Below are 24,258 nucleotides of genomic sequence, written 5' to 3' on the forward strand. Positions count from 1 at the left end.
AAAGCAATGTTTGAAATCAGTGGCCTCACCTCTTCACACTGCCTTATTAAACTGCCACCATATCTTCTCAACTATACGTGTTGCCATCTTCTTACAGTTGTTGCCCTATTAATAGGTAACTGTCTCCTGATATACCCAACACACTCCAAAGTGCGGCAATTTATCTAATCAGTAATCACCACAACTCCATCATTATTGCACTTATCACAAGAAACACCTGTCAGGTTGTAAAAGCAGTCTTTGAAATCAGGGGCCTCACCCCTTTTCACTGCCTTCTTAAACTGGAACTATATCTTCTCCTCAACTATACCTGTTGCACATCTGCGGAGAGATGGTCTCTAAAGGAATTTGCATTGTCCTGAAATGCCTACTGGTTCTTACAGTTGTTGCCTCATTGATAGGTAACTGTGTCCTGATATGGCTCAACACCCAACGTACTCCAAAGTGCCCTGCTCAACAGGTAAACCCGGTCCAACCTGCAGTGCATAATGATCGCAGTGACGTCTTTGCTGACCTCTCGGTTGAGGAGTATCTTCAGGTGTGCGACTACATGTCCAAGATCCCAGGGATGAATATCTCGTTTAACCCGATTGTACCTCCTTTTCTTGACTACCTGTATTTGATTGACCTCTCTCTGCCAAAGAAACAGATTGTTTTGCACCATCTGGATAACAACGGGCCAAAACCAGCAAGAGAGGCGACTGCTGTGGTTTTTCATGCCACTACGAACAACATAAAGGAATATGTAGTGGGTCCTCTCCCCAACCCAACCTACCACCGTGATGTTACCTTTGAGAGGTATAAAATGGAGATCCCTTTGACTGCACGTCCGATGTACCTTGGGGAGCTAATTCTTGTAACAGGGTTTCTGCGGGAAGTGCTTACACCAGTCAGCGCACTTCTAAAAGAAAGTTTTGGTATAGATGATTTAGCAAACCCAGTTTACTATGACAGCATGCCCAGGGGTGTCAAGTCAGGGGACAGACAGTCGTGGATTTTTCTTTGTCGAAATGAGGAGGGTTTCTACATCCACCCGGTGGGCTTTGAAATCTTAATCAACCACCGAAGCATCAATGTTTTTTCTTGGCGTGTGATTAAAGTGCTTTATAACGGTCAGTACTTTGACAGCATAAAAGAACTGAAGGAGAAATATGAGGCAGGAATTGTGAGAAAAGTCATCTACAAACCTGGGCCAAACTACGCATCACTCAAACCTAAGCAGAAACCCACAGGTATTGGACCTCAGCAGTTTTACGTACAAGGCAAGCGATTCAGTGTCAGGAACAACCACGTTGTCTACCTTGACTGGAGCTTTTCTTTCGGACTGAGTGTACTTACAGGCATGAGAGCTTTTGACATTCGCTTTAAAGGGGAGAGAATCATCTATGAGCTAAGCGTTCAAGAGGCCATGTCGGTCTACGGGTCTGCCACCCCAAATCTTATGCTCACCAAGTTTCTTGATGGCAGTGTGGGAATTGGTCGGTGTGCCTATGAGTTGGTCCGGGGGGTTGACTGTCCTTATTCAGCTACCTACATAGACACTTTCCACTTTATGGACACTGGTGCTCCGCGGCAACTCAAAAACTCAATTTGCATCTTTGAGCATGACACCGGCCGACCTCTAAGGAGGCATTTCTCAGAAGCGGTCTACAACAGTTATGGAGGACTAGTAAACAGTGCCTTAGTGGTCAGGACAATCACAGCTATAGGAAATTATGACTATGTGTGGGATTTCATCTTTTATCAGAGCGGCTCAGTGGAGGCCAAAGTGCATGCCACTGGCTACATCGCCTCTTCTTTCATGCTGAAGGGCAGTTTTCCATACGGTCACCAAGTGGCAGAAAATGTCACAGGAAATATCCACACCCATTTTATCAACTTTAAAGTGGATGTTGATGTTTTAGGTGAGTGTAGCAGGAATGTACACTCAGCTTGTAAACTAAATTGTGGAGACACATTTATATATGTATGTATGTGTGTGTATATATATATATATACACACACACACACACACATACATATACTTATACATATATATGTGTATATATAGATAGATATAGATATAGATACAGATATAATATATTTATATATAAACTACCCAGGATTGCAGAAAGTAAAGTGAAAACGTGTTCCTTCTCCAGGAGTGAAGAATGTATTCCAGACCAAAGACATGGAGTTTGTGAATGTCTCACTGCCCTGGAAGCCAGAACGCTACGCCATGATCCCTAGGATAGTGGAGAAACAACTTCAAACAGAACAGGTGCCATGTTGCATTTATTGCTGAATAGCTGGAAGCAGATGTACTGTTAATCAGCTCCAGTTTTACTTAAGTCAGTAAGGGAAACAATGTGATTTGTCCATTCAGTTAAGTTAGATGCATTTTTTTAATACTATTGCACAAACAAACAAAAAACAAAGGTACATCTCTAATATTTAGATAATATAATTATTCAACTTGCCTATACCAAAGCTAGACTTTTCCAAAAATAAACCAATAGCAAACCTTTTTGTGTGATGAAGAGGAAAAAAAGGTGTGTTTTGTTTGTCATAAGTGATAAGTTGACATGACTTCTTCCCATAACATACATTCAGCTAATCGGGGGGGTTAGAGTAGTCAGCCTTCCACAGTTTATGGTAAGGTATAAGACTGTAATTTGTCACTTCCACCTATATGATCATTCTCATGTGTCTTATACTTTACTTGGCTTCACATAGGAGGCAGCTCTGCGTTACAGTGCCAAGACTCCTCGCTACCTCCACATTGCCAGCAACCAGACCAACCGCTGGGGCAACCAGCGCTCCTACAAGCTGCAGGTGTACAGCTTCACCGGGGACCACCTTCCAGAGAGCCAGGCTGAGGAGAGGGCTATGTCTTGGGCCAGGTGAGAGCCCATGCTGCCTGTGAGGGGATGACAGACCAGAGTTTCATCAACAGCCCATTAATGCATCCAACTTCATGCATTCCACTCTTTACTATGGCTTTAGTTTCTAAACAGCATCTCATCATCATTGTTTAGTCCTTTCCTCTGCATGTAATCTCACTTAATCTCAATCCCCAGGTATAAGGTTGCCATCACTAAGCAGAAGGACTTGGAGCGGAGCTGCGGCAGTCTGTACAATCAGAATGACATGTGGACTCCAGCTGTTGACTTTAGCAAGTACATTGAAGACAATGAAAGTATTGAAAATGAGGTGTGTATGGGGGCCAGGGTTTGGTTTGGTTTCCTAAAAAATAAAAATTCAATGAAATGTAACTATTATATACTCTCTCCATCCTTTTTTTCTTAATTCTCCCCAGGACCTGGTCGCCTGGGTTACCACCGGCTTCCTCCACATCCCTCACGCCGAGGACATCCCTAACACAGTGACTGTGGGCAACGGGGGCGGCGTCCTGTTGCGGCCACACAATTACTTTGATGAGGACCCATCCATACACTCTCCTGATGGGGTGTACTTTGGCGCGGGCAGCGAGGAAAGCTGTGACAACAACAGGATGGCATGCCTTGCTCAAGAAACCTGTAGCCCCGTGCTGGAACCCTTCACCTACAATGGCTTTCAGCAGTGGTGGCCTGAAGGTTAGAGAAGCGGGTATGTGTAAGGCATGGACATTATAACCTGACTTTGCACCATTACTCTGGTGAAACGCTCATACCAATGCTGTTTGCTGCTGCAGCTCCCTTCAACACACCAAACCCCTCTGTATGTGATAAGCTTTCAGTATAATTGATTTAAGTAAAGCTAAACTAAAGATTTAATGTTCATAGATGATTTTTGTTGGAGCAGCGGAATTCTCATTGCTGCTCAGATTTTTTTGAGAGCTCCCTCAAAGAGCAAGAACCTTTTTCCACCAAATCTGTGTAACACTTGCTATAAAAGGTCAATTCCTTATGCAAGTGCCTTTTAGCTCCAGAACCAAACAATTTCAAATCATTTTCAGATATGTCCGACTGTTAGACAGTATCATATTGAGATTGGGACACATCAACCAAAGTAAAACACAACATAACAAATTGTTTTGAGGTACCAGGCTAGTTTCCCTGCAGCTTCTGAATGTGGACACTAATAAGCCTCCCACAGGCTGACCATTGTGTTCAGTTTCCTTCCTCTTCCTCACTGTTCTCAATGAGGCCAAAATGACAGGGTGTCAGGTAACACGCTAAACACTTGTTGAAAATCAACAAGAGCTTGTGTTGCTAATTAGGCACTAGAAACATTAGAAAACTCATTAGAAAACCTAGCTCCCACAGCCTCCTGACACTATTGAATACACAGGCTGTATATGAAGATGGAGGTAGTGAGGTGTGACATCACTCATTGGTTTGCATTGGAGCTGGTTTGAAGCCCAGAGTTGCAGCTTATTGTCGGCACCATCTTTTCCATTTGGAGTCAGGAGCTTCCAAATAAGGAGTGCGGGGTGTTGCCTTTCATGCCCTAGAAACACGCCCTGCTATCTCAGACCCAAGCTAACGCTAGTTTACTGGGAACACCGAGTGCTGCCTTTGCACTAACATTAGCTGCTTTAGCTAAATTATTCTAACAGTGCAGATATCATAATCAAGTAACATTAAACGAAGTAAAATATTGCAACAATAGTCCAACTCAACGCCTACAGGGCAGATATCAAAGCTACTATAAGTCTTCAATCTTATTAATACAGTAATAATTTCCAAAATGACCGCCAGCACACTTATTATAGGGGCTGAATTTAGCAAGTGAGATGACTTGATGGAAAAAAACGATGGAAAAAAACATCAATGGCACTTTAAGGGACTTCCACATGGGTTTCAACCTCGAGCTGTATAGTTGCCACTTGATTGAATAGGAGCAGCTTAGCATGGATAAGGCTAATTTCATTCCACTGATGATTCTGATTGGTTTACAAATTCAAACTATGCCACACCTTTCTTTCACCTATCCCAGAATAATAATGGCCCTGCTAGAGTTTTCCCTGGTCTATCAATGTAAGACTACTTTCCCTACAGAAGGATCTTTCTCATATGAGTGCAGTAGATTATGAAAGAAGCTTGTGCAGCTAAAAATCACAGTGCAGCAGATCATCAGCCTTGGATAAGGAATGGCATGTTCAACTATCATATTGCAGTGACTTCATACTTCTGGCCCTGTAATATAGTAAAAAACCATGAAAACCTATTGTCACTGTCAAGTCAAGTCAATTTATTTGTATAGCCCAATATCACAAATCCCAAATTTGCGTCAGGGGGGCTTCACAGTCTGTACCTTTGTCCTTACACCCTCGAGTTGAATGAAGAAAAACTCCCTATAAAAACCAACCCATTAACAGGGAAAAAATGGAAGAAAGCAAGCTCAAGAAGAGCAACAGAGGAGGGATCCCTCTCCCAGGATGGACTGACATGCAATAGATGTGTGTACATACTAGATCAAGAAAGCCAAATACCAGAAATACAACATGGGAAAACAGGATGATTATAATGGATTTATAACATACAGTATCTGAAGAATATGATCAGAAGGATGTTGAGCTACTACAAGGTACTACCAAAAACATATAGGGCCTATTTTTGGTAGCACTACCACAGCTATCAAACATATTGCTTCATTAATTTGAACAGCTAAAGTGTGCACTGTAAGTTGTGTAATGAATAACTAAAATAGTTATTGGATCATAGAACATGCGCAATACTGATAACACCTGCAGCTCACTACAGAAATGACAGACTGTCTATGATGTTGAGGGGTCAAACACAATGCTGCACATAATCATTAACCTGCATAGTGTTAGAATCACACAAGGATATAAATAATCAGATTTCATATCATGTGCCAAATATGATTAAAACCAGGTAATGGGGGGTAGAGTAAATGTTAAGCTATTAATTGACTATATCATGTTGAAGGCATGACACAGTTACATTTAAAATACAATATAAAATGATCACAATTGTTATTAAATACAATGAAAAGATCAGTCCCCTCAGGCTAAGGGCACCAAAATGGAAAATGAAACGGCTCCGAACGGATGTTAAAGTGTATGAACCCTCTGCACTGAACTATAGCAGCTCAGATTTATAAAACAGGGGCTTTTTATAGGAGGAGAGGAGAGAGGAAACAGAAGCGAAGGAGAGACGCAAGATGCATCAAGGGAGACAGAAAAAGTGAAAAGATGAAAAGATAATAGACAAACCCTTCCTACCCATCCTTTAATTCACCACTACAACCTGGCAGAGTCATATGTCACATAAGTACTCAGTTGACGATGGAGGATTTGTGCCTGTTGTTGCTGCCTGTGTTGTGCTCTCTATGTGTTTGACCTGCTCTTAAACTCACTGTTGCCTATTGTGTATGACAGGAAAGTGGCGACGAAAAGAAGTGTTAACACTCCATGTGCTGTTACTGTTGTTTGTTTTCATGCTAAATGCTATCAGGTTTGCAGCCATGCACGTACACAAATGCATACACGCATTCAGTGTTATGGGTTGTAATTTCAACAGGGAGTGTTGGTATTTGACGCCGTGGGAATGAGAACAGGCTGGTAATTTATTTTTTCAATTTTTTAAAAAATCCTTCTAAAGTCCAGGAATTCCAGTATGTCTACTAGGCAGAAAGTTGTCGTCAGATGAACTTTAAAATGTTTTAGACACACCAAATAGGGACTGTAACATTACTGAAACCTTTATTGGAAGGTGGAAAGAAAAAGTACTGTTTGTAATTTCTTTTAAAAAGGGTCTTAAACATTTATTTTCTTTGTTGCCTTTCAATAATATGCAATACACCCTTTGTATCTGAATGATGTAGATGTAAGTTTTCCTGTATGGTTTTTGTGAATGGCTACTATCATTATAACTATTTCCATTACTGTTAGTATTGTCATCATCACTATCATTATTGTTATTAATCTTATTATCATTATTTTATTTCTTTCTCCACCCTTCCTCTTCTCTATTCTTGTGTTTTCTCTTTATTTTCTTCTTAATCATCATGTAAAGCACATTGTGTTTTCCCTTGTCTGAAATATGCTATATAAATAAATATTAATATATTTATTATTGTTTATTAATATTTGTGCAGCAACAACTGAATAATGCTCAAAATGTAAATAATATTTTATAAATAATTTTAATGAAACAGTCTCCAACAAGTAGATGAGTTGAAATCTGCATCAACAGTGTGGATCAGCTGTCCATTGTTTACCTTGATTAAATCATATGCAACTGACACCAGGCTGCTACAAAATAATCACACACACTTCTACACACAGATCCCGTCATCTATAACTCTAACTCAGCTATTCTACCTGTTTATGCAGGAAACATTGGATAAAAAGTCCTCATTCACTGCCCTCTCTCCAACTTTATTCTTGAAGTGCATTACGGTGCAAACTGTCACTGTGCATTCAGATCACAACATTTAGCACCTTCCAAACAACAATATGATTTTCACTAACCAAGACCACTCCTTCTAGAATATGGATTTAATGGTTTATTGGGAGGGCGGTGGAAGAGCAGGGTGAAAAGGAGGAAGGATAGTTAGAAGGATGATGGGAGAGGGAAGGATGGATGGGGGAAGGGAGAGGGTCGGGGGTGTGAGGATGAGGGGGTGAGGGTCGAGGTCGTGGGATGCGGGATGAGGGGGTAAGGGTTGAAGGGATGAGGGTTGAGGGATGGGGAGAAAGAAGAGCAGGCGGGAAAGAGGGGAAGGAGGGAGTGGTAGGAGAGTGATAGATGTAAGGAGGGGAGGCGCCGACGTCAGGGAGGTAAGTGGGAACAAGGGGGTTGAGACTCAGGGTGGGGGTGCTGTCTCGATGGTCTGGCATCTGTACGAAGCCCCCTGTTCCTGTGTTCAAGCAGAGAAGAGAGAAAAGTTAGCGGAGGGGTCGGGTGGGAGGGACTTGCAAGCTGAGACAAAGGGGAGAGGAGCGGATGTGGGGTGTCTAGATACCCTGTGGTGCGGAAATGGGATGCGTACAAGGCGTGGTCTTTGGTTCCCAAACTTTGTTCATAAGTCTATAAACTTCATTTCCAATAAAGCCTCTTTCAATTTATTGAGCTATTATTGTAATGTTTCACTGTGACTGGCTCAGTTGTTTCATTCAGAGCTTTGAAACACTGATGTGATTGGCAGACAGTGTAGTTGTTAATCACCACACCCTTCGATCTATATTCGCCTTCATGAACCAAAATAAAAGATGGAGACGCCCACACAGTCTGCACACCCAAGACCTACTGCTGGTCATTACTTCTGCACGGTTAAAATTGGGTTCTTTGATCACAGTACCTCACATAACTATTATCACCAGGGGACTATTGTCCAGTACAAGCACTGAGTAAGTGCACTGAACAAATCAACGATTGGATGTGCTAGAATTTTCTTCAATTAAACAGTGATGAAACTGAAGTAATTGTTTCTGGAGCCAAGGAAGAGCAATTAAAAGTCAGCACTCAGCTTCAATCAATAATGTTAAAAACCACAAACCAAGCCAGAAATCTTGGTGTAGTCATGGACTCAGATCTGAATTTCAACAGCCACATGAAGACAATTACAAAGTTACAGCCTACTATCACCTGAGAAATATATCAAGAATTAAAGGACTTATGTCTCAGCAGGATTTGGAAAAACTTGTCCATGCATTTATCTTCAGTAGACTCGACTACTGTAACGGTGTCTTCACAGGTCTCCCTAAAAAATCGATCAGACAGCTGCCGCTGATTCAGAACGCTGTTGCTCGAGCAGCCAAGAAAGTGGATCATATCACCCCAGCTCTGAGATCTTTACACTGGCTTCCTGTCTGTCAAAGAATTGATTTCAAAATACTGCTGTTGATTTATAAAGCACTGAATGGTTTAGGGCCAAAATACATTTCTGATCTGCTGCTACGTTAGGAATCATCCAGACCTCTCAGGTCGTCTGGGACAGGCCTGCTTCCTGTCCCCAGAGTCAAAACTAAACTTGGAGAAGCAGCGTTCAGTCTTTATGCTCCACACATTTGGAACAAACTCCTGGAAAACTGCAGGTCTGCTGCAACTCTCAGTTCTTTTTAAATCACAGCTGAAGACTTTTCTGTTTGCCGCTGCCTTTTATTAAACCGAATTTGACGGTTAATATCTTACACTGCACTGTAACTTTTATTCTCCTGTTTTATCTGTCTTATTCTATTTTAGCTTCTTTCTATTTCAAAATTTGACACTTTTTAATTGTATTTAAATGTCTCCTTACATTGCCTTGCGTTGCTTTTATATTCTGTCTTGATACCTTTTATGCTCTATGTAAAGAACTTTGAATTGCCTTGTTGTTTAAATATGCTATAACAATAAACTTGCCTCGCCTCGATAAGAATTTTTTTGGATAAGTAAATGAGAGAACTTCATTTTGCTCTTTGACCTCTCCTTGCAGCAACTCGTGCTACGCAAGGCGCCAACTGCAGATTGTAGCAATGGTCCATAAACTGTGTTACTTTTGCTTTATTTTACAAGTTGAACAAAAGACCATTAAATACAATTATATAAGTCTGATTGAGCTGCAATAAAAACTCAATAAACTCAACAATACAGCTAAATGAAAGGTTAAAAGCTTGAGATTTTATGAAGTTGGAGAGAAAAACATGGACAAATAAAACCAAAACTTTTTTTTTCTTTTTTTACATCATTCTATTTCATGGTTGTGTCTGACTGAGTGAAATCATTTCATCAGTGTCTGACTGAGTGAAATCATTTCATCATGAATAATTCTCACTCTAACCAGCACTAACTGCACATCTGAAGGGTGCTGGACTCCAGATGGTTAACAGAAGTTAAAAAAAGGAATTATTCTTATATTTTTTTAATATTTCACCTTGTTGATATATGTACATTGTATAAAACCTTGTTGATGGATTTCCATGAACCCCACCAGCTCAGTGTTCTTTAAGTGTTCTGTGACTGTTGAGGATGTGTTTATGTGCATTACAAAACATACTCTGGCTCAGGCTGGAACGGCTCCCATGGGTCTGTCACTTTGCTAACAATTTCCAGATGTTGTAACACAGTGTCTCCACAGGGCTTCACTGTATAAATCTGTATATTCTGCTCTGACTGATGGCAGTGTTAGAAGTGGAGCACGGTCATTTCACTGCTATTTTACAGTCTGCGGCATTTATGTGAGCATTATAATTATCACATCTAATTTTCTCTTCATAAAAAAAGGTGGAGCTAACCAGACAAAAGAGCCAAAATATAACCATACTGCTCTAATAAATATATTTATATTAACCATGGGTCAAATCACTATGTGTAATGTGAAGGTGTTGTTCATGGTGACAAACTTAGAGAGAATTATCACCAATTCTGCAGTTCACCTTAGAGAGCAGAGCTTCATTTCATTTTGTGGTTATTCTGCTGCCCAGGGAGAGGGAGAGGGAGAGGGAGAGAGAGAGAGAGAGTTTATTATGTGTAAATGGGTTTATTATATATTTAACAGTGGGTGTTTCTTGATGTAAAATAGCTTGTGTGTGTTAAGCTGTCAACATGGCCTGGCTTCATATTTGGTAAGAGACTTTTTTTGGATTCTTCATGGGAGCACTGCTCTCCTTTGTTCTTCACATCCCAACACTGGCATTCTTAAACACGTGCAAGTCACAGAGGAGCATGAAAGCCTTAACAGAAACATTTTATTTGACTTCTGAGGCAAAGAACCACTTACAATGTGACACAAAGGGACACACACACACACAAACAAACACTGAACCTTACATGCATCCATCCCATCTGCTGACTCTGTTCCCACGAAGTACAGTCTCTAGAGTTGGATGTGTGTGTGTGTTTTTTTACCCTTGCTTTGATGGTCTGGTTTCAATTTCCTACCTCCTGGAAAAACAATGTTGAAGAGTGAGACCTACACATTTCTCTTTGTGTGTGTGTGTGTGTGTGTGAGTGTGTGTGTATTTTCAGTGACTCAAATTTCCATTCAGTCTGTATAACAATGTTTTTCTTTTAGTAGCATTAAGTAACCATAACCCTAACCCCAAAGCAATGCTGAATAACACTAATATTATAAAATCAAAATATATAAATTCTTGTATGAAAATTTTGAGAAATTTGTTAAAACTAGTGTGTGTGCGTGTGTATGTGTGCATGTATGCGCATTTCTATCCTTATTGGGACCATCTCTGGTATAAACATTGGGACCAATAGTCTTCATGGTCCCAATGCGGCAAAACGCCATTTCTGGAGTCCTGGTTAAGGTCACGGGTAAGGTGTGAATTGAGGTTAGGTTAAGGTTAGGGTTAGGCATGAATTGGTTATGGTTAGGGTTAGGGTTAGGCTGTACAAAATGAATGGACAAGGATAGCTGCACAAACTTGTGTGTTTGTGTGTGTGTGTGTGTGTGTGTTTGTGTTTGCAAAGGATCAGATGCAGACCTCTTCTTAAACAAATAATCTCTTCAACAACAACAAAGACAAAGTTCCTCTGAATTCTGCACTGTAGAAAGAATATCCAAAATGAGTAAAACAACAATCAGATGTTCAGTAGTCCCAGCCTCGAGCCACATCAGAGAAGGATCCTACTTTGGACTGAATGTTCATATTCATCAGTGCACTCATTTACACATAGTTGACTGTACAGTGTGAGTTTACAATGTTTATGTCATAGTATGTCATTAGTTTAGTTTATCACAGTGGTTCATCAGAGAAAAAAAGACAGAAATGTGTCTTTTGCAGTGCCATTTGGATTAATTTTGACTTCACGCTAAATAATATTAGCTAGCATAAAAGCAGAAATGATTGAAACCATTATGAAAAGATGATGGATGATAGCTCTTGAAACTTTGTTGCTTGCAAAATCTCAAATTATAGATCACATTTCTCAAGATGACATCTTATGGTTTTGAAATCCCAGGCAACACAAATTCCATTACTCATGTTATAACTGTTATTCCTGTTAGCCTAATAATAACTACATTTTTGGTCTATTTCAGCCATGACAAATGCTTTGTGGGATCAAACCACAGAAATCTTTAGCCACATTGACCTGCTAGGGGGTACTGGGGCAAAACTGCCTGTATTACTGTGTGATCCAAAAAAAAACAAAAAACCAAAATTAAAGCTGCAAGTAGTGTTGGTTGGGACCTCACACTCTGGCCCGTCGGGATCAGATCATTTTGCTTTTTAAAAATGAGGGATATTTATTACAAATGTGGTGTGCTTTTATTTTGAAAGATTGATTGACAGGATGAGAATTTTCTGCAGGGTGAGACATACACCTGTGTCATCAAAATCATGCAAGTTTTGGGCCCATTCACTTGAATTTCAATTAGTAAATTGAAAACTCTCGATGAGTTTGTGTGTAAAACAAATTATTTTCCTAATTTTCATCAAGTCTATTTTTAGAAAAGGAAAGACTTTTAACCCACATGACCTGGTGAAAGCTTGATTTGAACGGAGAGTGTGAGTGAACCCACACCTTTTTGAACATTAACTGCTTCCGCATAGTTTTAGATACAGACTTCATTTGAACTTTAAATGAGTCACAAGACTTTGACCTACAAATCTTGAATTTACATGTGTTTTCTATCTTTTATTGTTTTTAAGATATTAGAGTGTGAGTCTTTTCTTGCTCCTCCTGTGATTTTATAATCAGTTATAATCAGAGTGTGTATTGCGGAATGTTTGGCAGCACTGAGGGAGTGACATCACCAGGAGCAGCTGGAGAGGAGGATTTTGAGTATGCTTTTTGTCAAATCTCCTCATAAATCCCATTACTTTAGCCAAATCTTACATTAAAAATCATTCATTAGTAGGAAATTTCACGGTGAATCCATTGATACAGGTTTGAAAGTGGTCAGACTTATAGTTTAGATGTCAGAAGCCTCTGTTTGACACAAAGTTCATGCCCATAGATTGCCTCCCCATTGTTTTACATTGTAAGGTGTGATGTGGCACTGCAACTTTCAGGTCTTACAAAAATCCAAACCGTTCGAGTTATTACAGAGTTTTTAACAAATTTTTCACCAGACCTGATGTGTGTGCCAAATTTGGTGAGTTTTTGAGCATGTTTTGGGGGTCAAATTTAGGGTTTAAGTCCCGTAATAATAAAGAAAGAAAGAAAGAAAGAGAAAGAAAGAAAGAAAGAAAGAAACAAACAAACAAACACACAAAAAACAATAGGGTCCTCGCCCTTAGTAGTCCTCTGCCTTTTGGGCTCGGTCCCTAATTAGAAATATGCAACATTAGTCTTAAAACTATTCAAAACAGGGCCTCAAGATTAGAAAATAAGGCAAGACCCATATTATCATGTCATTTGTATTTTGCTTTAGTGGTGCCTATTACCAATCTTTCTTTAAATCAATAAAATTACTACAGACCGGACCAAAATCTCATGTGCAGAGCCAAGCCAAAGATGAATACATCCTTCTAGCATGTATTGTGTGTGTATCAAAGCCTGATATGTCTTTATTCCTTTGTGGTGTAGAGATCCACTGTTGCCAAAAATATAACGAGCCACACTGTTCCACTTAATGACTCACACTGTTCCACTGTTTGACATGACCCTTCATTATCATAAACACAAACACTGCACATATCTGTAGTTTACTTTGACTTAATCCCACACACACCCTCCTGCTGCCAGAAATACCAACACCGTCCTGCTTCCAGAAATACTCACTAGAACACCAAATGTGGATTCATCCTCCACTGAAAATAGTCCCCAAGAAATGCATAATTTCCCTGTTTGACTGACATTTGTTAAAAACTACAGTGGCCAGCTGTTTTAGGAAGTTACAAGACATTTTCAAAAAATTACATGTTCAGAAAGAACCAAAGGGCATGGTGCTGGGGGTATGGGTGTTGGAACTAGAATTGAAATATCATTTGAATTATCATTGAAACCATACAATAGATTGATTCCCTACATTCTAGTCAGCCATACTGTATGCATCCATCAAGGCTACATTACCATCCGAAAGGCCCCAAGTTCACCGTGTAACAATTATTTTGTGATAATTTGAGTCATTGCAAATTTGTCTGGAAATATACTGTACAGCGCTAAAGCACAACATAAAGAAAAGCAAAAAAGAAAAAATTAAGGGCTTTAAGTTGTCTACTGTATTGCTACCTAGTCTTGCATTATGTTTACATGGTGCATACATTTGCATGTAATGAAATTAGAACCATGGAGAACAGAGGGGGGTAGCTTGTCTTTTTTGTGGAGTTACATGTTGGAACTATTTCCCCAGCGTCTTTGTGCAGTGTCTCCTGCTATAGCGCAGGATTGTGATATATAGTCTGTGAACAATTGGTCTGTACCTGCACAATGGTACCAAACCTGGCAACCTCACTGTGACGACAAGGCTCCAGGAGAAATTGTTCCAGCATATAACACCCCCTAAAACCACAAATTGTTGTGTTTATATTACTGTTTGTGTATTGACTAAACAAACCTGATACAACGTGAGAGAGTTAGAGTTCAGCTCTGTGCTGGACACACAGACATGACCATCTCAATCTCGGAGAGAAAGTGTATAACCATATTCCCAAAAATGTTGAACTATTCCTTTACTCAAATTCCTGCAGCTGTAAAACATGTGTAGCACAAATAATTTTCTGTCCCAAACTGCCTCTATAAACCTTGACATAAACTTCATGATGGATTGATTCGTAAGCCCAAGCACATCTCTGAGCTCATCAGGGCTCTGAAGCTGTTGCGTTTCAGTGCTCAATAAATCAGACCCAATCTTCAAACTTCATGACTCCCTCAAAGCCATGGTAGGTGAAGGGTTCCAGCGTGGGGCTACAGGTCTCTTCAGCAAGGCAGGCCATCCTGTTGTTGTCACAGCTTTCCTCACTGCCCGGGCTAAAGTACACCCCATCAGCAGAGTGGATGGACGGGTCATTGTCAAAGTAGTTGTGGGGTCGCAGCAGGACCCCACCCCCGTTGCCCACGGTTACCGTGTTAGGGATGTCCTCGGCATGAGGGATGTGGAGGAAGCCGGTGGTCACCCAGGCAACCAGGTCCTAGGGACACAGTTTCAAACAATCATGTAAATGTCTTTATTTACATCTCCTAAGGTTCATTACCATGTTTGTAGTTTTCTATGTTTTAACATGCAGATTCCATCTCAACACACCTCGTCTTCAATGCTTTCGTTGTCTTCGATGTACTTGCTGAAGTCAACAGCTGGATTCCAGATGTTGTTTTGATTGTACAGGCTGCTGCTAGTCTGCTCTAAGTCCTTCTGCTTGGTGATGGCAACCTTATACCTGCAGAGAGACAGACAGAAGAGACATCACCAGACAAGAATGTTAAATTTTACATCCAAATTCTTGTTCTACAATTTTTATGCAAAGCAACTACACTATGGTTAAGGTTAGGAAAAGATCATTGTTATGGCAAATAAATTATGGTGGAGGTATGGTTGGGGATAAGCAATGAAAATACTTGGTCATGATTAAATTACAGTAATCAAAAAAAAACTAGGTCTCCTGCTGAAAGGGAATTACTGACTTTTGGCTGAGACTGAATAAAGAGTACTGCAATTTCACTGAGAGGAGATGAAAGCAAACTACTTTCTCCTCGTCTATGAAAGTTAAAAATGATTTGGCTAAGGTCTTCAATAGTAAAAACCATAACTGAAAAACCTTTGTCATTTGATTTTCAAGCGAAAGGTTAAAGTCTAATATCACTCCCACATTGAGGGCTGTTCTCATCAGGATGTGCTGCAACATACAGCAGTGTGTTGTCTGCATACAGGCGAAATTTAATGTCATATTTGCATAATATGTAACCCAGTGGCATCACATAAGTGGTCCCAATATTAATCCTTTAATTTAGCACATGCAAACTCCCATCAGGCAGTGTATGTAACTTCCTTCCTCCAAAGTACTTTGACTGGAGGAAATTGTCCCCACAGAAACAAAAACATACAGTCTGACTCCCGGACTTCCCTGTCCACAGGGGGGCTGATTGTTACTTTCAAGCCATGCTGCACAGTAAGTACTTACTGTAATTTTCACCTGAATAGTTTATAATAAACTCAATCCAAGAGTTGTATTCAATATTCATGTGAGTATCAGTAAAACACATTGTCAAACATTATTTTCAATCATCAAGATGAAGAAATGCTTGCTATTATTAGCTTTTGAGGATCTAAGGTTTTTTGACTGTCCAGTCTCACCTGGCCCATGACATGGCCCTCTCCTCAGCCTGGCTCTCTGGGAGGTGGTCTCCAGTAAAGCTGAACACCTGCAGCCTGTAGGAGCGCTGGTGGCCCCAGCGGTTGGTCTTGTTGCTGGCGATGTGGAGGTAGCGAGGAGTCTTGGTGTCATAAGGCAGAGCTGCTTCCTGTAGAGGTGTCATACTGGACATTAGTCCCACAGCTAATGTTTCAAGAATAACTTTGCTCGCCAGAGCACAGTTGGATTAGGAAAAGGTTGTCTCTGAGTGTGTCATAAATGGGCTCCTTGACAAGTTGTAACTTTAAAAAGACAGCTTTTGAGCTGTCTAATATCCTGCAATATTACCACAATGATAAAACATATCTAGTTATACAAGTGATTAATTAAAATCCTGCAGAATAAGGACTCCACCAGCATCTAACTGGACAGAAGTGACATATAATAATCAATTGTGACAATGACATATTCTCCTTGTAAAGTTGTTATAGCAACATGCTAGCAGACAGTTGCCTAGTTACACATCCAGAGAACAACAATGGTGTTGATTTGAAGTCCAGATGATGAATGTAAGTCCAATATTCAATCTTCTTTTAATTCTGGTTTGGGCTCCACCAATTCTGAAATATTTGTGTGTTGCTGCTAAATGCTCCACTATGTTCACTGGCTAGTTGCTAGCTTTGTGTGTCTGCTGTTTGGTGCTGAACAGGTAGTGTACAGTGTAGGTTTATCTGAGCTTTTTCACTTAAAAAAGCTGCCTACTATTGCTGAAGGTTGACAGAACCAAAAGGTTTGGGCCAAAAAAACAAAACAATGAGATGAAAGAGAGAAAACATTCCACGGTTTAAAACTGAGGGGAACTGAAGAATTGGTGACAATTCTCTGTGGATTTGTTACTATGAGAGACTCTTTTCACGTTAGACTTTGTGATTTGATCGATTGTAGACACAAAAATATTGATTAATGTTGCTTTAACGTCTATGGCTCAAATGTTGTGTCTTAGGCTGCTATCTTGCTTATTGTCAATGTGACTTCCTGCATCCGATGTAACATTGTGACATTGTAGCTTTATTCAACACAATCTAAAATGAAAGATTTTGATTGGCTATATGAAAACAGATCAGTCATTTAAAACAATGGATTGCATTAATATATATTCTACAATAAATTTTACAGCATTGAAGATTCACAACAGTTTTGGGAATTTTTTCTTTATTAAATGTATGCAACAGGTGCATCAAAATCTAATGAAATTAAACCTGTAGTGTAAGAGTGAAGTTTCTAATGTGTACAACAGATTCCTAAATTACAATTTTTTTATTATAGATTGTTACTTTTACAATTGTCTAATAAAAGATGTACTCAGCGATTGTTGTGTTTTTTTTAAAGGACATTAAAAGACAAAATACCTGTGCTAATTGCACAGGTATTTTGGAATAAACTCCTTCATTACAGAGGCAATTCATAAATATGACAGGCAGTGGTGGACTCAAAAAATGTAAGGGGCACCTGATACATTCAATAGGCCCTGATCAGCAGAGAACAACAATGCATGTTTGGTAAAAAGGCTACATTCTTAATTAAGATTAACAACATAACCCCCTGAGTCCACCAGTGATGACAGGGATAATAAAATTGTACCAGTTGGTCAATATCCAACTATGCTGTCCAGTCATCAGGATAATTAACGCTTCTCAGAACAATCATAATATCCATCAGATGTCCAAAATGCTATCTATAAAAATAACACTGGGAGGCATTCTGGTGTCTAAGCAGAGAACATTTTATGCTCTCTCCACACTGTAAAGGCTTGAATGGTTCATAATTTTGTTCCCCAATGTTGCTTATTCCTGTTACTATCATCTAAATACTGTCAACTGAATGCAAGCGAACATATAAAGGAAGTGAATGAACATAAAGGCAGACCTGTTCTGTTTTTAGTTGCTTCTCCACTAGCTGAGGGATCATGGCGTAGTGATCAGACATCCATGGCAGCGACACATTGACATACTCCATGTCTTTCGTCTGGAACATATTCTTCACTCCTGGAGAGGAAAACAGGCAAAATGCTTGGAATCATAATTGTTTTTATGTTTCTAAGCCAACAAGCCAAAAGAGACCAATACTAGGCAATTTCGTGTCAGTTACTTTCCATTTTTACATAAATTTAAAGCTGCACTATTCAATATGTGTACGTTTTCAATGGGCCACATGACTACATGTAATGTGACAAACCCACAGAGAATTATCACCAAGTCTGCAGTTCCCCTCAGCTCTACAGAGCTTTTTAGAGACTTAATTATCTTGGTTTTATGGCTGCAACTTTACTGTTTTGGTTCAGACTGTGTAGTCTGACAATTAGACATTGGTTTACATATTTCTGCATATCTGTTCTCTCAGTAATTTCAAATCAAACCACAATGGACACACAGCCATGCTTTGTGATGGATGATTGTTCATCTTTCCTCTTCAAAGCCTGGACATCAAAGGCATCACTTCCCTTTTTCCACAAATATTTGGGGTCTTAGTTATCTCATCAGCTACTGATAACAGGCTAAGGAGTATCTGGTTTTTAGACTACAGCAGCCACAGGGCTTTAGACCTGCATGAGAAATCAAATGAATACACTCAGCTGTGTGGTAAAAAAAAAAAAAAAAAAATGGGCGGTACTTTGGGTGCCTCTTATAGGTGAGCAGGGATCTCTGAATCTTCCTTGGCTGAGTTAAAGCTAAAGTTAAGCTATTTTTTACTAACCATAAGACTCACTTTATATTCTACACTATCTGTGCTTTGCTGTAAAACTACCATACCATGTTGCCATGGTCGGATTAACCTTTTACAGGGACGTGGGGCAAAACTTTGCTGTTGGGCCCCTTGTGATGTACTCTGTTGCTTTTCAGCTCCCAAGAAATAAGTGTATACAGCAGACTTTATTTAGGTTTATGTTAAATGTATTATAGTATTAAAAGTTAAGGTACTAATTATGCAGAATGGCTCCTGTTAGCATGTTATACTATTATACATTCCTTATATTGTTGTTATTATTATTATTACTAATGCATTAATGTGTAAGTAGAATTTTAATAATGTAGTTACTACAATAACTACTACTACTACTAATAACTACTATATACTGTTGGCTAGTTTAATCAATAGCAATGCATCATGTTTTATGAGCTGATCATGTGTTTTCTATACACAGTCTTTATCTTAAGTAGTAACTATAGCTGAGAGATAAATGTAGCTAAGTAAAAAGTACAGTATTTTCCACCAAAATGTAGTGAAGTAGAAATACAAGGTAGCATACAATGACAGACAAGTAAAATACATGTACCTCAAAACTCCATGCATGCACTGAATGGGACACAGCAAGCAGCAGCCAGAGATGTGAGAAAAAATAGGCTGAAAAGTAATTTTAGACTGGCACATGTCCCATAGCAGATGCCTAGAATTGTGTGTGTATTAAAAATTATCATTATTGAACATGTTACAAAATTGTTGCCTAAATAAAACATGTTTCTCTAAGAGTTGATTTCTTAAATACTTGTTTGACCTCCATAATCAGAAACAGGGCCATAGCTTCCATTAGGCCACTGAGGTGAAATTGTTGGTATTTTTCCTGTAAATGTGGGGTTTTTTGCACTCTGAGAGAGCTTACAATGTCATTTTTAAAAAATTTACAGTGAAACACTTGGTAGATATTTTAGACTTTATATGTTTAAATTTGGTGACTTTAAAGTTATAATTGTTAAGATTTTCGTTAATGCAAACCCTGTCTTTGATACTATTTATATATAAGCAATAGCCAACGAATGTAATGTAATTCTGTAATTAATTTTCTATATAGTGTGGTGAACACCACATAGAGACATGGACATAATCCACTACAGTGTTGTTATATTATGTTAAAATAAGGACAAAATTCACCACAGTAATGTTCTAGTGTGTTATAGGGGCGAGTGCTCTTTTAGAGTTGGTTGCAGGTGTGACGTGAGTTGCTGTGACGCAATGTTTATGCGTCTGTTGGTGTCAGTTTGGTGTATAAATGATAATACGCTTTATGTTTTATAGTGAAAACAAGTCTCATGGCTCCTTTGTTCCCATCAACTCCTACAATAGTAGATTTTATTGCTAGTGGCAGATTCTGCCATTCCCCCTCTGGATTTGCCTTCACACGCACATGATAATGCAGTGTTACAGTTTGAAATTTGACTGTTTACTGCTAATGCTAACCCAGTATTAAGTGTTAAGGAAAATAAATGACACACTTTGTGCTCTTCACTGGAAACAAGTCTCATGGCTCCTTTGTTCCCATCAACTCCTACATTGGTGACCGTGTTTTGTTTTTGGGCGTTTCCCAAGACTTTCTGTTGTTTTACAAACATGACGATGCCTTCAGCACTGATGGACAGCATGCTAGCTCTCCTGGGAAATCACAGGCCGTGCTTCCTTTTCATTAAACTGTTCCTGCAACATCTGCCAACGCAGGTACGGGCAGCTGTAGCTAACACAGTAAGCTGCAGATTGCCGTGCCCTGGCCAAGGAGGCTGATACATTTTTCACCACAGGTCAGCAACGCTGCACAGCTGTGCTGGGCCCCACCCACATCAACTCATCGCAGCCTGGGGACACAGTGGCTATCGCTGTGGCAGCCCACTAACAGCAACCCACAGGCCTGCGCTATTACCATGCGTGGTAAGGACCCAAAGCTAAGAGGTGCTGCTCCCTGTGCAACTTCAGTGTGTTAGTGCTCATTAGTGCCACGAGTGTCGGGCGCACATGTAGCTTGTTCATCTTCTGACACTAACTATGGACGGTGACTTTCAGTTCGCTCACATGTGCACTCAGTGGTTCCAGTAAGAGCTGCACACCTCCAACTCCTCAGTAAGGTATCCAATTTTACTGTGTTCTGCTATTGCTAACTACTTGTGCTGTGTACAGCATAAAATCAGATTGATTTTGTTATTATTATGATTTCTTTATTAAAACATTGTGAGTTGGTTTGGTTACTGTAAATAGATACACCAGCTGCTGTTCTGTATTTCCAACAGAGTAGCTGCTCAACCAGCGTTTGCTGTCATATTAAATGACACTTGCTGTTGCCATAACTAACCATGAGTGTCGCCAAATTACCCAGGATTGAAATCTTAAGGATTCCAAAGTTAAGGCCAAAAAGTCCATCTAGATCTTCTTATTGGGACATGAATTTACAGACAGTGTAATTGAACTGAATGGTAACTCTTTATTTTACAGGTCCCTTAATTTTATACTAATTTCCTTGAAATTTTCTGAGATTTTCTGAGTTAGAAGATATTAGAACATTTTACAGAGAGGGTGGTGCAATTTGGTACAAATTATAAGAAAAAATAGGAAGTGTTAAGTCGGTTGGGTTGGTATGGTAAGTACCCACTCATTATATTTGGGTTCATATGTAGCTGTTAATTTGACAAATTTCTTAAATAATTATACTCTTGGCAATTGTTTTACTGACAGACAATACTTAATTTTTAGTACGTTTTGTGTGTCAAATTATTTATTAGCATATTAGGTTTTTCCAATAATGTGTAACTGTTAATGCTTGGGACATTTCTTTGAAAGGGTTGTATAATTTGGTAGTATACAGGAATTTTCTACACAAAACTACTCACTAAAAACAAAGTATTTTATGTCAGTTAAAGAATTGTTAGAATATAATTTATTAAGAATTGTGCAAACTAACTTTATGACCCACATATAATGAATTGGTACTCACCAACTAAACCAGCTTACCTCTTTTTTTTAATGTTTTTTTTTCTTATAATTTGTACCAAATTGCACCACCCTCTCTGTAAAATGTCCTACGAAAATTATCATTAAATACCTGCAAATTACTCAGAAAATTCCAGAAAAAATGCATAAAACTAAAGGACCTATAAGAATAAGCGAACTGAGTAAATAAAATAAAAATATCAAATTAATTAAAACATTTAGAGACTTTATTCTTGGTGTCTGGTCAAATTTCCATACCGCCCATAACCACATTATTTCTAACATTTCGTTGAAATGCACTGACAGGCGCGTCAATGAATTTCTATACATGAACATATAAATGTAATCAGAATTTTCTTTATTTGAGTTTTTGTTTTCACAATATAATGCAGGTCTGTATTGCCCTCCATCCAGCAGCAGTCAGGTTATGTACTGTACTCACCCAACACGTCCAGGTCCACTTTGAAGTTGATGAAGTGGGTGTGGATGTTCCCCAGGACATTTTCTGCCACCTGGTGTCCGTACTTGAGACTACCCTTCATCATGTAAGAAGAGGAGATATATCCAGTGGCGTGCACCTTGGCCTCCACTGATCCGCTCTGATAGAAGATGAAATCCCACATGTAGTCATAGTTACCTATAGCTGTGATGGTCCTGAACACCAGGGCGCTGTTCACCATTCCTCCATAACTGTTGTGGAAGAAGTCAGAGAAGTGCCTCCGCAGGGGCTGACCCATGTTGTGCTCAAAGATGCAGATCGAATTCTTAAACCTGATCGGGATAGGGGCATCTATGTAGCGGTATGTGTCCACGTAGGTGGCTTCGTAGGGGCAATCCACGCCACGGACCAGTTCGTGTGCGAAACGTCCTATCCCGATGCTCGAGTCCAGAAACTTGGTGAGCATCATCCCAGGCGTCACTGAACCGTACACTGACATGGCCTCCTGCACGCTCAGCTCGTAGACTATCCTCTCGCCCTTGAAGCGCACATCAAACACCCGCATGCCCGTGAGAGAGCTCAACCCGAAGGCGAAGCTCCAGTCCAGGTACAGGACGTGGTTGTTGCTGACGCTGTAGCGCTGGCCCTCTGCGTAAAACTGCTGCGGGCCGAGCTGCAGAGACTCGTGTCTGGGTTTGAGTGAACCATGGTCAGCCGGCTCCTTGTAAGGTATTTTCTTAACAGACCCAGCATCATATTTCTGTCGAAGTTCTTCTACTGTGTCGAAGTATTGGCCGTTATAAAGCAGCCTCTCCACTCTCCAGTCGGATGCGTTAACGCTCCCATGGTTGACCAGTACTTCAAAGCCCACCGGGTGGATGTACATGCCACTCATATCCCTGAGGAAAGATACCCAGGTCTTCCTGTCCCCAGATCGGACTCCGCGGGGCATCTGCTCAAACGCGTTCAGACTCTTGTCGATACTCAAGTCGAAGCTTTCTTTCAGGAGCTTCCCTAGCTCGGAGAAGACTTTCTCCTCAAAAAACTTGAAAAGCAAGGCGTACTCCCCGATGGTGACCGTGCGTGCATTGATAGGGAGCTCCGTCTTGTACCTCTCCTTGGTGACATCTTTGTGGTATGTCGGCTTGGGGAGAGGACCCACCACATACTCAATGATGTGGCCCTTGGCGCCGTGGAAGACAACCACCGTGGCCTCTCGCACCGGCTTGGAGCTTTTCCCGTCCAAATAAGCCAGCGCGTCCGCCTTTTTAGGCAGAGAGAGGTCTATTAAAAACAAGAAATTTTCCGACGGTTTGGTGATCTGATTGGTGGATATGTCCAAGTCTGTCTGCTTGAGCATGTACTCCTGGACCTGCAAGTACTCCTCCCGGGTGAGGTCAGCGAACACGCCGCTGCGCTCGTCGTGTTTGCCCCGCAGTGGTTGGACACGGTGAGCAGAACATTTGGGCGCCCTGTTGGTGTGGATGCAGATCAGGACGATGTTGAGAATGATGGAGAAGAGGACAAAGAGGATGAGCGTCCATTTCACAAGAGAGTTCATCTTCGTTTCATTACGCACTGACTTGGAGGAAGAGAGGAAAGGAATGGGAGGCGCGACCCTCAAATCTTCTGTTTCCCACCCATCTCTACATGGATCCTATACCCCTCTGCCCCTCCCTCCTCCTTTGAATGGCCAGTTATGAAACTACTCCAGCCTCTCTGCAATCACACATGCCGGCGGGACTGTTTTACGCACACTGACTATTTTACGCGCTACAGTATTTATTTGTCTAATAATCATCATAGATGCTTTCAAGAGCAATAACAAAAGAAGGTTATGTGAACATTCTTGCACATTCAACAAAAAACCCCAAACCTCTCAGTCATTTGAAATACAAGTTGAAACACACACACATTCCATACATGTAGACATAATGCTATAACCACG

At 40.2% G+C, this 24,258-nt stretch overlaps 2 protein-coding genes across 2 annotated transcripts; one reads left to right on the plus strand and one right to left on the minus strand.

Moving 5' to 3' along the window:
• Positions 1 to 200: 200 nt before the first annotated feature.
• On the plus strand, positions 201 to 6,894 carry LOC137168403 (amine oxidase [copper-containing] 3-like). Its single transcript, XM_067570959.1, has 5 exons — positions 201 to 1,904; positions 2,142 to 2,260; positions 2,716 to 2,882; positions 3,060 to 3,192; positions 3,299 to 6,894. Exons 1-5 carry the CDS (start codon positions 332 to 334, stop codon positions 3,578 to 3,580), a joined length of 2,274 nt encoding a protein of 757 aa, XP_067427060.1. The 5' UTR covers positions 201 to 331; the 3' UTR covers positions 3,581 to 6,894.
• A 3,711-nt stretch (positions 6,895 to 10,605) lies between these two features.
• On the minus strand, positions 10,606 to 23,950 carry aoc2 (amine oxidase copper containing 2). Its single transcript, XM_067616098.1, has 5 exons — positions 22,314 to 23,950; positions 18,050 to 18,168; positions 16,126 to 16,292; positions 15,079 to 15,211; positions 10,606 to 14,965 (listed from the first exon to the last, which is right to left on the minus strand). Exons 1-5 carry the CDS (start codon positions 23,869 to 23,871, stop codon positions 14,675 to 14,677), a joined length of 2,268 nt encoding a protein of 755 aa, XP_067472199.1. The 5' UTR covers positions 23,872 to 23,950; the 3' UTR covers positions 10,606 to 14,674.
• Between the last annotated feature and the right edge of the window lie 308 nt (positions 23,951 to 24,258).

Source organism: Thunnus thynnus, chromosome 17 (assembly GCF_963924715.1).
Source record: "Thunnus thynnus chromosome 17, fThuThy2.1, whole genome shotgun sequence".
NCBI lineage: Eukaryota > Metazoa > Chordata > Actinopteri > Scombriformes > Scombridae > Thunnus > Thunnus thynnus.